Source organism: Polypterus senegalus, chromosome 11, assembly GCF_016835505.1.
Source record: "Polypterus senegalus isolate Bchr_013 chromosome 11, ASM1683550v1, whole genome shotgun sequence".
Classification (NCBI taxonomy): Eukaryota; Metazoa; Chordata; class Cladistia; order Polypteriformes; family Polypteridae; genus Polypterus; species Polypterus senegalus.
Genome location: NC_053164.1, coordinates 59,339,719 through 59,354,149, shown reverse-complemented (window position 1 = coordinate 59,354,149; position 14,431 = coordinate 59,339,719). Strand labels below are relative to the sequence as shown.

Genomic DNA, 14,431 nt, shown 5'->3' with positions numbered 1-14,431 from the left:
CAATTTTTTGTAGAGCTATGTCAAATAGAGCACAATATACTAATTTTTGGAATTTCAAAATGTTCCATTAAAAAGCATTAGTGAATTTGCGAACTTGTTTGTTTTCAAACCGAGAATTGCTTTGTGCAAATTCAGTTAAAGATTAGTTTACTGTTGCAGGTTTACCTGTATATTTTATATGTATGCAAGCCACAACTCTGCTACGCTAACTCACTTCTTTTGACACTTGAGATAAGTTAACCGTAAAAGTAAAAAAAACAAAAACTAGAACTGAGTGTAAGAGGAAGCAAATTATGTTAGTGTTACTCTTTAAGCACAGAGTTAACAAATACTGTATGTACTCAGCATTTCTGTTACACTAAAAACAAACTCATGGCTGCATTATGTGTACGTTATAAAAATTCAGTATTTTTCTGATCTCGTCATTTATTAGTAAAGTTCCAGACCTGCTCTCAATCATGGTCTGAAGCAGCCAACAACTTTACTTTGAAACTTCAACTGAGCTCTTTAACTCTCCATTGGGTAATTCCTTCAAAAATATAATATTTTAAGAAATGTTGAACTACACAGAGCTTCCACAGTCACTAACAACAGAACAGCAACTGGTGCAATTCCACTTGAATTGGAATCTAATAATCAAATACAGTGTAAGTTGAGATGTTGGTGCTAGAAAGTACAAAAGAGTGCAAAATGGCATCTCAGACTTGGGGACTTGGTCACCTATTGAAGTGAAGCAAAAAGCTAGAAGAGCAGGTGAAAGTCAATATATATTTAAAGTTACATCATTGCAGGTAGTCTATAAAAACACATAAGCTCCTTCTTAGACAAGACAGACCCAGAAAAGTCTGTCGTCTTTAATGTTTTGTGCAATTAAAGTTACTAGTACCCAAATAAATATAATGTTCTTATTTGATACTGGATGTTTACTTTTAGTATGTTTGAGCGTAATGATTTTTATAACATTAATTTCCAAAGAAATTACCCATTAGTGTGGGAGTTGCTGCTTACTTTGATGATTATTAATGTATATTTTCCTTTTTTTAATCAGTGGATAACTGGTGAAAAAATGTGTTTTTTAATCCAGCTTACAGCAGACAAAGCTACTTCTGGCCCTACAGTTGTAATTGGTAGGAAATCTCAAAGGTTGCAGATCACATTTAATATAATAATGAGTTTTATAGGTAAATAAAAGCCATTAACACTTTTGCATGCTTCAGGAAATATAGAATAGGAAAAGCTTTGAAGAAAGCTATTTCAGTGTGATGGGAAAGTAGTATGAAATGGAAGCCTTGGTACTCACAGCTGAACATTGACTTGCAACTAACATTTACTTAATGCACATTATTTTTAAAGTCACTTTTATTTACTTGAAAGTAGATTGCACATTTTATTTATCATTCTGCTTGTACAAATATTAACAATTAATTTGCTCTCAAAGTAAAACACAGTAATCAACATGAAAAAATATTTTTCATTTAAGTCAAGAAGAAATTTTTGAATGAATACTAAGATGGAAACTAAATGATTCAAAACAAACTCTGTTGAATGCCACGAAATATTTCTTTCAAGGGATATTACCTGGTAAATTTTTGTTGTTATGTTTATATAAGGTTTTATTTTACACTTTTATGAGACTCAGTCTCTTGCATTTATTACCCTGTATTAATAGATTAATTAAATTTGACTGGTTTGTATTTTGGAAGTCTCTGGACATTTCCTTATCAATTTATTATATCAGTCTAAAATAAATGTTCTGTCATTGGATTCATGTCTTTTAGGGTACCGTGTCACTATGTTTTTACCATGCAATATTAAAGTTGCTAGTAAACTGTAAACTGCAAAATCAGCCTCGATTCCACATGTTAACTCTCTTCCTACATTACCACTTAACTTTCTATGATGGACTTTGCATGTTCAACATAAAACAACTTTTAGTGATACCTAGACTCACTATACAACTGTAACACTACAATGTGCCATGGAAAATGTGGTTTCTGTGAATCCTGTTGTTTAGAAGAGCTGCATTATAAGAATTTTAACTACTAGTTAAGCACAGTTTTATTGAGATACTATTTAAAAAAAATCATTCAAGGGTCTACAGCTGTAGAATCTATACAGGGCTGTAGGTTTTACATGGAATAGATTTTTTGTCCATTGCTTCTCAGATTCAGTCTTGGGAAACACAATGGGCTATAACTTTTTGTTCCAACCAGTTTCACAATCAGCAAGTCATTTTACCTCTAATTCAACGAGATGGTATTTTTTGTCTCCTGTCTTATACTACATTAATAAAAGCATAGCAGTGTGATTTTTTTTTTTTTTCTTTTTTTCTCATTTATAAGTCATTTACAAATATTTTGTATTTTTGATATAGCTTTAAATCTCACCCGTTTTTGTTTGTTTGTTGTTTTCTTAATAATCTGACATTTTTCTGTGTAGTTTGGTCCCTTAATTGCATCCTAATAATGACAATTAACAACAAGAAAATTAGACACCCCAACAGACAATTCCTGAAAGGCAACAATTATTTTAGCATCAGATACACTAAGGTCCTCGGTAGTAAATAATGCATTAAATAACCTGAACACCAGAAAAAAAAAATTAAAACTATGATGATGAGTCTTAAAAACCAAAAAAACAAACAAAATGATCCTCATGTAGCTTACATTAATGTGCTGTGCATTATAATAAAAATGTACTAAACTTAGTGTATTGATTTCTGCATTTTCTGCATTAACTTCAAAATCGGGAAATAACAGCTTGCTTTTGCTAAGAGTCCCATAGCAGAAAATAATTGAAACAAAAACCTATAGCCACATGGGAACCCCAGGAGTGACCACTGCCTTAGACTTTTTTTTGCCTGCTCTACATTTGTAACATATATTGAAAATGGATTCCTTACTAGTTTACTGATTCTCTTCCAGTAGTTACTGCTTGGACCTCACTTGGTAAACTCATCTGGTTTGGCCTTTTTGTTTTTTTGTAATTGACAGGCGTGTCCAATGATGCCAGTTCAATGGAAACAGACAAACTGGAGGAACTGCCTCTTTGCAGCTGCCGAATGGAAGCTCCTAAGATTGACCGTATCAGTGAAATGTCTAAGAACAAATGCATGGCAACAGAAAGCATTGATGGTGAGGTCAGTCCATTATGCTTACTTTCTGACTTGAGAGAGGTTGGGAGCATGCAATGAGAGTGCGTCGCCACACCCACCACACGACAAAGCACCTGGATTGGTGCTTGAGTGCAGCGGGTGACATCTCAGCACCACACTGTTAACAGTGAGGTTTTTTTGCGGTGGCTTGAGTACCAGTCCTGCCACCAACCTGTTTTTTCCCGAAAGCTGGAGGACCTGCTAGCAGGACTGCATGCAGATTAACATCACATCCAAGATGAAGTAATTGCAGATTAAGGGCCTTGCTCATAGTAGAGTCATTTGTGATGTTTACGGGTTTCGAACTAGCAACCTTCCGATTGCCGGCACAGATCCCTAGCCTCAGAGCCACCACTTCATCCGTATTGTGCAAATTTATATTTTCTGAACTAAACCACGCTTGTAGTTGAAAGAATTTGGTGGGGGAGATGAGACAATAGTTTGCTAGTAAATTCAGAAAATTTGGTTTTTATTTCTTCTGTAGCTGAGTGGTTGCAATAACACTATTGTGAAAAGAGAAACAATGCGTCCTTCTAGCCGAGTTGCCCTGATGGTTCTCTGTGAGCAACACCGGGCAAGAATGGTCAAACATCATTGCTGTCCAGGCTGTGGCTACTTCTGTACTTCTGTAAGTATAATATTGCCAGAATGTGACATTATTCTTCCATTCTGTTGATGTACACACTTTTTTTTATAATTTATCCAGATCAGAATGTGATATTCTGTATGTGTGAATTTGTATTGGCTTCACTCAAGAGTTTAAGCTGTGTGTTGTTCATCACCAATTTCTTAATTTCAAATTTATTCCTCCATTTAATTTAGCCATAGGTGCAGTTATTTGTTTTTATTTGCAATGGCTTCAAATGAATAATCAATTGCTTTACAAGGTTTTTATCGTGTTTTATAGTATTGTTTATAGTCGGAGAGCTGATACAGGACTTAAATGTCAGTGGTCTCATATTAAAAGTATAAAGCAATAATTCTAGGACAGCAAGTACTAGAGTTGAGTTACTTGGCAATACCTACTTCTTTTACTTGCTGAAAATCTAATACAAAGTAAAAATGTTAAAAATTCTAAGTAATGAAAAGGTGTTAAACTATTTTTATTTATTTTTTTTAACAGGGAACTTTCTTAGAGTGTCATCCAGACTACCGCATTACCCATCGGTTTCACCGCACCTGTGTGTCCCAACTTGGTGGGCTCCTTTTCTGCCCACACTGTGGAGAAGATGCCTCTGAGGCTCAAGAAATCACTGTGGCAAAAGCCGATACCTCTAGTGCTACAGCAGTCAGTGCTCCACCTCCTTCCAGGGCAGAGGGGGATGGACGACCAGACTCCACACAAACCAGGTTAGCCTACTGAGAAGTGATTTTTCTATACTCAAACTACTATTTTATGCAGTGTGACCCTTTAAATTCTAAGAAGCTAGTAGCAAATAGTGTTTTACATATGCAAATATAACCTTATATAATGAATTGAGTATTGGACATATCAGTTTTAGAATCACCAATTAGTTTAGCTCTTTTTGACTATCCACAAAATTAATACAAAGAAAGAGTGGGCTGCATATGAATAAATTCATTCTAGGAGCACCAACATGTGTCTTTGATAACCAAGACCTTGGTGAGTAGAGAAATGCAGTAGATTTGTGGGCGTTTAAGATGCTTAAATAAAAACTAAACTAAAGATGAAAACTTTTACTCTGTTAAATTCCTATTATCACAATTCATGTGCAGATCTTAATTATTCAGTAGAATATTTTACAGTGGCACAGTAGTGGGTGTTCATGCTTTGTGAACTCATCATCTGGTATTCATCAGTGTAGAGTTTGAATATCCATCCCCATCTCTGAAGTTACATTAATGATTAATTAAAACCTATATGGATATGCATGATGATACCGTGCAGTAGGCTTGATGCATTGTTACAAGTTGTTTTCTACCTTAGAACCAGAGCTGCTAAGATGTCCTCCAGCATTCAGCAACTTTAGAATAAATTACATAAGCCTGAGAATGTATGTACAGTTTGCAGTACTTTTTTTAAAAAGGAATGGTTTGGTGTGAAGTAACTATGGATGCACTTTATTTACTGTATCTGTGTCATTTTTTCAAAATGTCTGATTTTAAAAATTTTAAGAGTTTGTGCATGCTTGTATTATTGGGGTCTGATTTGATATTTAGGTTGTCAGACTTGACCTTATTCAGTGTACTGTCTTTAGTTTTTAACTATGTAGTTTCTGCATTTTTATTTACATAACACAGTAATCCCACCTCAATCGCAGGGGTTGCGTTCCAGACCCCCCCGCGATAGGTGAAAATCCGCGAAGTAGAAACCATATGTTTGTATGGTTATTTTTATATATATTAAGCCCGTTTTAAACTCTCCCACACTGTTAACATTATTAGAGCCCTCTAGACATGAAATAACACCCTTTAGTCAAAAGTCTAAACTGTGCTCCATGACAAGACAGAGATGACAGTTCTTTCTCACAATTAAAAGAATTCAAACATATCTTCTCTTCAAATGAGCGCCGTCAGGAGCAGAGAATGTCAGAGAGAGAGAGAGAGAGAGCGTGACAGAAAAGCAAACAATCAAAAAATCAATAAGTGCTGTTGGGCTTTTAAGTATGCGCACCGCGATAAAGCAGCCGCAAAGAAGGGAGCAATGTGAAGGTAGTCTTTCAGCATTTTTTAGAGTAACGTCCGTATCTTCTATGCAAACAGCCACTGTGTAAACAGCCCTTCTGCTCACACCCCCTCCGTCAGGCGCAGAGAATGTCAGAGAGAGTGAGAGAGACCGAGAAAAGCAAACAATCAAGCACTGCTCGGGAAGCACATCATATATCATTGAGGAGTTTTATTTAATGTGCAATACATGCTCTGATTGGGTAGCTTCTAAGCCAACCGTCAATAGCGTCCCTTGTATGAAATCAACTGGGCAAACAAATTAAATGACCCATTGTCCGCAGAAATCCGTGAACCAGCGAAAAATCCGTGATATATATTTAGATATGCTTACATTTAAAATCTGCGATGGAGTGAAGCCGCGAAAGTCGAAGCGCGATATAGCAAGGGATTACTGTACTTTATTTTAAAAAGCAGTTTGCACATTTCAGTCCAGTTGTTTAGCTTCCCATTTTAGTGTAAGGCAGTGCCCTATAGTTGGACAGTTGGAATAGAAACACGAAATGTCCATACAGAAAAAACATGCTCCACAGTTGAAACCATTGAAAAGCTGATAGTAGACAAATTAACTGTATACTAATATACTTTAAATTTTAAGATTTTAGCCTTTCATTACATTCACAAATTGTGGATCGATGTGCATTCTGGGACTCCAATTACTATGCTTACTTTTAAACTATATTTCATTTTTACTTGTTTGAAACACAAAAAAAGGTAACATTAGATAAATTATAGGTATTTTACATAGCACCTCTGAGTTTGTAGTGAGACATTTATAAAAACAACACACGAAGATAATTGGTAAAAAATACACTTAGTGAAACCTATGGACAAATTTTGCATTATTCAAATTATATTTTAATCTTTCCATCAGAGAACTTAAAGGTGAAGCAGCATGTTCTTCATTATGATGAGTTTTATTTTTATGAAAACTGTTGTAAGTTCAGATTTAGACATATCATTGTTAAATTTTTCTAATGGAAGAATTCTCAATATCCACTTTAGTGTACTAATTTGGTTGATGGTTTAGTAATGCTGTAGTATTGCTCTCATTATTTATATTAATATTTCAAGTGATCATTTTTATTTCCTTTCATAATGACTTTTCAGGAGGAAAGCATAACTGTAATTTATTATTTACACTCTCCTATTACACATAGCCAGAATGTTTCCTTTATTTTCAGTCTGTATGTTCTTATTGACAACTACTTGATATCACTGTCATATTACTGCATTATGCTATAGGACAACATTCAGACAATCTTCAAAATATATTAACACATGCCAGTTATGAGCAAAACTCTGTTAGACTTGCAGTATGTAAATTCTGCCTCCCTACTTTTCAATCATTCTTTCATTTTTTCTTTATCTGAACCCTTTGTGTTAAATACTATATGGGTAGCTGGTGTCTATTTCTGCCTTATGTCTGATGTCACTGAGACAGAGTTTTGATTGAGTTCAGATCCTTCGCAGGGCACACTCTTTCACTAGTGTACACGCACTAACTAATACAGGAAACATTTTCTAAGAAATGTAGAAAGAAATATGGAAACCCAAGATTAACCAAAGATAACTCATGCACGTACTAAAACAATGTACCAAATGCCAAATATACAGAGAATATGCAAACTTCACACTGAAGGTGACAACTCAGTTTCAAACCCTGATTTCTGTAGCTATGGAATATGTCTGTGCGGTGGGTTGGCACCCTGCCCGGTATTGGCTCCTGCCTTGTGCCCTGTGTTAGGTGGGATTGGCTCCAGCAGACCCCCGTGACCCTGTGTTCGGATTCAGCGGGTTGGAAAATGGATGGATGGAAGGAATATGTCTGTTAACTATTATGCTGTTATCATTTTTGATTTTTGGATCAGAGTTTCATCTAAATAAGCCCATCCTTTTTTTTTTCTTTACAGATGTGATATAGGATTTTTTTTGTTACATTTTTTAAATTTTACTTCAAACATGCTAATATGTTTTATTTGGCTTCTTACAAAGTGCTAGGATGCGAGGTTGTGGTGAACTTCGGAAAGGTCCTGCTCTGGTTACTCCTGACAGTATTGATAGCTCAGGTCCCAGTGTCGCACTCCCTTCATCTCTCGTATTATCAGCCAGTGGATTGCCCCCAGGACCTGGCAAGATAGCTCTGGAGAGAGCACTGGTCACTCAGGAAGCAGAAAGGTAAGACCTGAATTGACATTAACAATGGCAAGGAAAAACTTTTTGGTGGTGTTTAAGATTATATGTTTTATTTTTATGTATTTAGGCGTATGTATATCTATCTATATACTAGCAAAATACCCGCGCTTCGCAGCGGAGAAGTAGTGTGTTAAAGAAGTTATGAAAAAGAAAAGGAAACATTTTAAAAATAACGTAACATGATTGTCAATGTAATTGTTTTGTCACTGTTAATGAGTGCTGCTGTCATATATACACACACACATATATAAACATATATACATATACATACAGTTATTATATTATATACTAGCAAAATACCCGCGCTTCGCAGAGGAGAAGTAGTGTGTTAAAGAAGTAATGAAAAAGGAAACATTTTGAAAATAACGTAACATGATTGTCAATGTAATTGTTTTGTGACTGTTGTGAGTGATGAGTGTTTCTGACATATATATATATATATATATATATATATATATATATATATATATATATATATATATATACTAGCAAAATACCAAGCAGAGCGGAGAAGTAGTGTGTTAAAGAAGCAATGAAAAGAAAAGGAAACATTTTGAAAATAACGTAACCTGATTGTCAATGTAATTGTTTTGTCACTGTTGTGAGTGATGAGTGTTGTTGTCATATATATATATATATTTACACACACACACACACACATAAACATATATATATATACATATCTATACATATACACATATATACATACATATATATATCTACATATATACACACACATATATACACACAAATACATATATATATATATATATATATATATACATACATATCTACATATATACACACACAGCTATTTCGTATCAGTGCAATACGCTGTTTGTTAAAACGGTTGACTCCCGCTCTTACGTGCAATAACAAATCAAATCATTCAGTTGTCTTTGCTCATATGTCATTTTAGAGCTGGACGCCTGGCATCTTTTTGGCCACAAGTTCGTTTCTGTTTGGTGTGAAGTTCTGTGTTGTGGAGATTCTCAGGATGGACTGCAGGTGCTCATCAGTGAGGCGACTCCTGTGTGCTGTTTTGTTAGTCTTTATCACTGAGAAGAGCTTCTCACACAGATATGTGCTACCAAACATGCACAAGGTTCGAGCCGCATGTAGACGGACTTTTTGTTCTTCAAAGTCACCAAAGCGCCGTGCAATCTCAGTGCGCAATAACTGTAGCTTCGCAATAACTTGCAGCATCATAAGGTAGACTTGATTAACGCGGTAAGTGTTCGGCAAGGCAGCTGAAGCGCTGCATTATGGGATCTGTAGTTTATTGTGTTACCAGCGCTTCATATACCCGGGCCATTAATAACAATAATACAGTATATAAAATGATCTCGCGGGCCGGATATAATTACACCGGGCGGATGTGGCCCGCGCCCTTGAGTTTGACACATATGGACTAAATAGAACTTGAAAAGATATATTTTTCAAATGTGATCGCAATTCAGATAGAGTTGACGCAAGACTACAGCCTGCATGCCTCAATGAGTCATCCTCCCTCGCTCTTACTTTTTACCGCTCATCTAATGAATACACTGAGTATGGCTTTACCAAAACAATCATTGATGGCGAATAAAGTATCCATTATTCGAGTATGTAGATCGGTATATATATATACATATATATATACCCGTATCGCAGCGGAGAAGTAGTGTGTTAAAAAAGCTAGAAAAGAAAAGGGAACATTTTAAAAATAACGTAACATGACTGTCAATATACAATATTTGTTTTGTGAGTGTTACTGAGTGTTGCTGTCATCAAGGATTTGATTATCATTATTTCTTTAATCAGGTTTGTATTTGTAGGATGTGTTGTGTTCAAGTTACATTCCGTGTTTGTCAATCGTTGTAAAGATGACAGGTTTCATTCATCGATTCGTTTCTTACTGCATCAATAAACAGCTCGTCTTCTTCTTTATCTGAGACCTGACACTGCATGCACGGGTTTTTTTTACACTGTCTTCCTTTAGCGGGACATTGACTTTTTCCACTGTGTGCTTTGTTTCCGCAGTAGCTGGATTTATGAATATGCTTATCAGACGCTTCATATTTTTTGCTGCCTTTTCAATTGTGTAATTCGGTTTTTGTTCAGCGCTCTTTGGAACTGTTGCTTTTATCTGTGCACTGCGCCAGTTCACGTGAGCCACTCGGTGTACATGCATCGAAGGTTCCCAGCTGTGCTGGTGCCATCTCGTGCTATGTCCATGGCTGTATTTAATGTTACCTTAGTCCTGGCACTTAAAACTTTCTCTCGCAGTTTCGCTGAGTTTGTGTCAAACACCACCCTGACCATCTCATCTTCCTCTCCATAAGCACAGTCCTTCACCCGTGAATATTTACCCGTGGCAGTTTGCTATTGGATTGCCGCTGACGGACGGCCTTATATGGGCAGGCACTAAATTACAAACGCCAGCGCAGCCTGTCTATGAACTTAATTTAAAGTGTAGGTTTACATCGTGCTTTGTTTCCGAAGTAGCAGAACTCATGAATATGGTTGTATATGTCACTCGCTCACTTCTTATTGTTTCGCTGCCTTCTCAATTATATAATGCATGTTTTCTTCAGCGCTTTTTTGAGGTCTTCCTGGTTTTCTATGTACTGCGTGATTACGTGGGAGGCGTGATGATGTCACACGAAACTCCGCCCTCACGGCATTGAAGCTCATCTCCATTACAGTAAATGGAGAAAAACTGCTTCCAGTTATGACCATTACGCGTAGAATTTCGATATAAAACCTGCCCAACTTTTGTAAGGAAGCTGTAAGGAATGAACCTGCCAAATTTCAGCCTTCCACCCACACGAGAAGTTGGAGAATTAGTGATGAGTGAGTGAGTGAGGGCTTTGCCTTTTATTAGTATAGATAATATATAAATATAAATATATATATATATATATATATATATATATATATATACTGCTCAAAAGAATTAAAGGAACACTTTTTAATCAGAGTATAGCATAAAGTCAATGAAACTTATGGGATATTAATCTGGTCAGTTAAGTAGCAGAGGGGTTGTTAATCAGTTTCAGCTGCTGTGGTGTTAATGAAATTAACAACAGATGCACTAGAGGGGCAACAATGAGATGACCCCAAAACAGGAATGGTTTAACAGGTGGAGGCCACTGACATTTTTCCCTCCTCATCTTTTCTGACTGTTTCTTCACTAGTTTTGCATTTGGTTACAGTCCGTGTCACTACTGGTAGCATGAGGCGATACCTGGACCCTACAGAGGTTGCACAGGTAGTCCAACTTCTCCAGGATGGCACATCAATACGTGTCATTGCCAGAAGGTTTGCTGTGTCTCCCTGCACAGTCTCCAGGGCATGGAGGAGATTCTAGGAGACAAGCAATTACTCTAGGAGAACTGGAGAGGGCCATAGAAGGTCCATAACCCATCAGCAGGACCAGTATCTGCTCCTTTGGGCAAGGAGGAACAGGATGAGCACTGCCAGAGCCCTACAAAATGACCTCCAGCAGGCCACTGGTGTGAATGTCTCTGACCAAACAACCAGAAAGACTTCATGAGGGTTACCCAAGGGCCCCATGTCCTCTAATGGGCCCTGAGCTCACTGCCCAGCAGCATGCAGCTCGATTGGCATTCGCCATAGAATACTAGAATTGGCAGATGCACCACTGGTGCCCTGTGCTTTTTACAGATGAGAGCAGGTTCACCCTGAGCACGTGACAGAAGTGAAAGGGTCTGGAGAAGCCATGGAGAACATTATGCTGCCTGTAACATCATTCAGCATGAGCAGTGTGGTGGTGGGTTAATGATTGTCTATGGAGGCATATCCATGGAGGGTCACACAGACCGCTACAGGCTTGACAAAGGCACCTTGGCTGCCATTAGGTATCAGGATGAAATCCTTGGACCCATTGTCAGACCCTATGCTGGTACAGTGGCTCCTGGTGCACGACAATTCCTGGCCTCATGTGTGCGAGAGTATGCAGGCAGTTCCTGGAGGATGAAGGAATTGATACCATTGACTGGCCACCACACTTTCCTGACCTAAATCCAATAGAACACCTCTGGGACATTATGTTTTGGTCCATCCAATGCCACCAGGTTGCATCTCAGACTGTCCAGGAGCTCAGTGATGCCCTGGTCCAGATCTGGGAGGAGATCCCCCACAACACCATCTGTCATCTCATTAGAAGCATGCACCGATGTTGTCAGGCATGTATACAAGAACACAGGGGCCATACAAAGTGCTGCGTACAATTTTGAGTTGCTGCAATTAAATTTTGGCAAAATGGACTAGCCTGCCACATAATTTTTCACTCTGATTTTTGGGGCGTCTTTGAATTCAGGGCTCTGTAGGTTGATCATTTTCATTTCCATCAAACGATGTGGCATCCTTTCGTTCCTAACACATTACCCAGTCTATATCAGTATAGATATCCAGGAGGATTTCTTTTTCCCATTGAGATCTGATGTGTTTTCAAAGTGTTCCTTTAATTTTTTTGAGCAGTTTATATTATATATATATATATATATATATATATATATATATATATATATATATATATATATATATATATATATATATATATATATATGTGTGTGTGTGTGTCCTCATGTTCTATCATCTGTACCTCACTTTTAAAGCTCTTAATGCCTTCACACCTTTAGGAGGAAGAAACTACGTTTTCATCCAAGACAGCTTTACCCAGCTGCCAAACAGGGAGAACTACAGAAAGTTTTGCTGATGCTGAGTAAGTGCACAGATATGTCATGCATGCATACACATTATTGTGGCATTGTGTACATTTATTCATTAACTGAATATTAATTTTAGGTGCACTTATAGATATTAACTTCAAAAACAATGTACACATAAAAGCTGTAATATTAAGAAACATCTGAATACCCTCTTTTATTTAAATGTACCTTAGTGTTTAATACAGTTAAAATACATATAATGTCTTAAGCGAAAGAGAAACCTAATACTTTCTTAAAACAGAAATCATTGCATCAGTGTATATTTGTATAGTTTAATGTAGTACAGAGTTAAGCACATATCTTAACTTCCTTAGGCACATTAGCAATGGAAAATGACTGGAAACCATGTGATTCACTATACTGCATTTAATTGAATAATCTGGATAATTTGGTTACCATGCATCTTCACAGATTAGTCACTTTTTTACATTTACATCAATGTTTTATATTAAACCTGTCATTTTAGGTCACCCTTGTGTACATTTTTTTTAATATAACCTTGACTTCAAAATGATTACGCATATACTATATATTCTGCAACTGTATTTTAGACTGAGAAAAGAAACTAGACTTGGATATAAAACTTCCAGTCTTCAGTATACATAAGAGAAATGATAAATAGTTGAGGGGAAAGGCAGTTTTGGAATGGTTGTGTATAATCTATATTTATTTAAAATGTAAACTTCTTTCTTGGCTTTTCCAGTTGATGGCATTGATCCAGGTTATCAGACTGATCAGCATAGTAGAAGGACATCTCTGCATGCTGCAGCACAGCGAGGCTACTTAGCAGTTTGTCATATTTTGGTGCAGGTAAGGCACCTCCATTTATTATTGCTTTCACATGTACGCATTACTTTGTCTTTATATCTTAGGAATGCTGCTATCATATGTTGTAATAACTGTCTTTCTGTTTTACTTTTTGACTGCAGAACCGTAACTTTGAGAATTTTCTTGTAGGCAGGTGCAAATATTGATGCTAAAGACAAGTCTCTGAAAACTCCTCTTTTGGAAGCTATTGCCAACAACCACCTGGAAGTTGTGCAGTATTTGGTACAACATGGAGCATGTGTCTACAATGCTGTAAGTCATTTTAGGGTATTTGCTATATGCTGCAGTTCACTCTATTCCTTATTAATAGAAACTAGTCTTACATGTTTGAATATTCTTTTTTTGTTTAGGAAGAAGATGGCTCGACTGGTCTTCATCATGCTGCTAAACTTGGAAATCTGCAAATGGTTAACCTGCTACTAGCCACTGGCCAAGTGGAAGTGAATGCTCAGGCATGAACTTTTTCATATGAAAAATTAATGCAGAAATGTTTGAGCATCATCATTTTAAGTTTACATATTTCTATATATTAAAAAAATCATGTTTACTGTATATAAAATAGTTTTCATTTTATATTGACAGGATAATGGTGGTTGGACTCCTATAATCTGGGCTGCTGAACACAAACATATTGATGTAATACGTGCTCTTTTGGCCAGGGGAGCTGATGTCACCCTTCAAGACAAGGTTAGTGGCACATTTTAAATAAAGTGTGCTGAAAAAGTAATGTTACATGTATAATGATTGAAACATACAGTTGTATTTGAGCACTACATATTTTTATTTTAGTTGATCCCTTCGTTTATTTATTTTTTCATAACAAATCAGAAAT

The 14,431-nt window shown here is 36.6% G+C and overlaps 1 protein-coding gene across 3 annotated transcripts in view; it reads left to right on the top strand.

Moving 5' to 3' along the window:
- ehmt2 (euchromatic histone-lysine N-methyltransferase 2) overlaps window positions 1-14,431 on the top strand; it is an 81,471-nt gene that overhangs the window by 50,252 nt on the left and 16,788 nt on the right. For all 3 annotated transcript variants that reach the window (XM_039768740.1, XM_039768739.1, XM_039768738.1), the window contains 9 exons: window positions 2,994-3,139; window positions 3,639-3,782; window positions 4,278-4,504; window positions 7,835-8,017; window positions 12,682-12,764; window positions 13,475-13,581; window positions 13,729-13,851; window positions 13,950-14,051; window positions 14,182-14,286. In XM_039768740.1, the coding sequence (XP_039624674.1) occupies window positions 2,994-3,139; window positions 3,639-3,782; window positions 4,278-4,504; window positions 7,835-8,017; window positions 12,682-12,764; window positions 13,475-13,581; window positions 13,729-13,851; window positions 13,950-14,051; window positions 14,182-14,286 (1,220 nt within the window). The remainder of the gene's footprint in view (window positions 1-2,993; window positions 3,140-3,638; window positions 3,783-4,277; window positions 4,505-7,834; window positions 8,018-12,681; window positions 12,765-13,474; window positions 13,582-13,728; window positions 13,852-13,949; window positions 14,052-14,181; window positions 14,287-14,431) is intronic.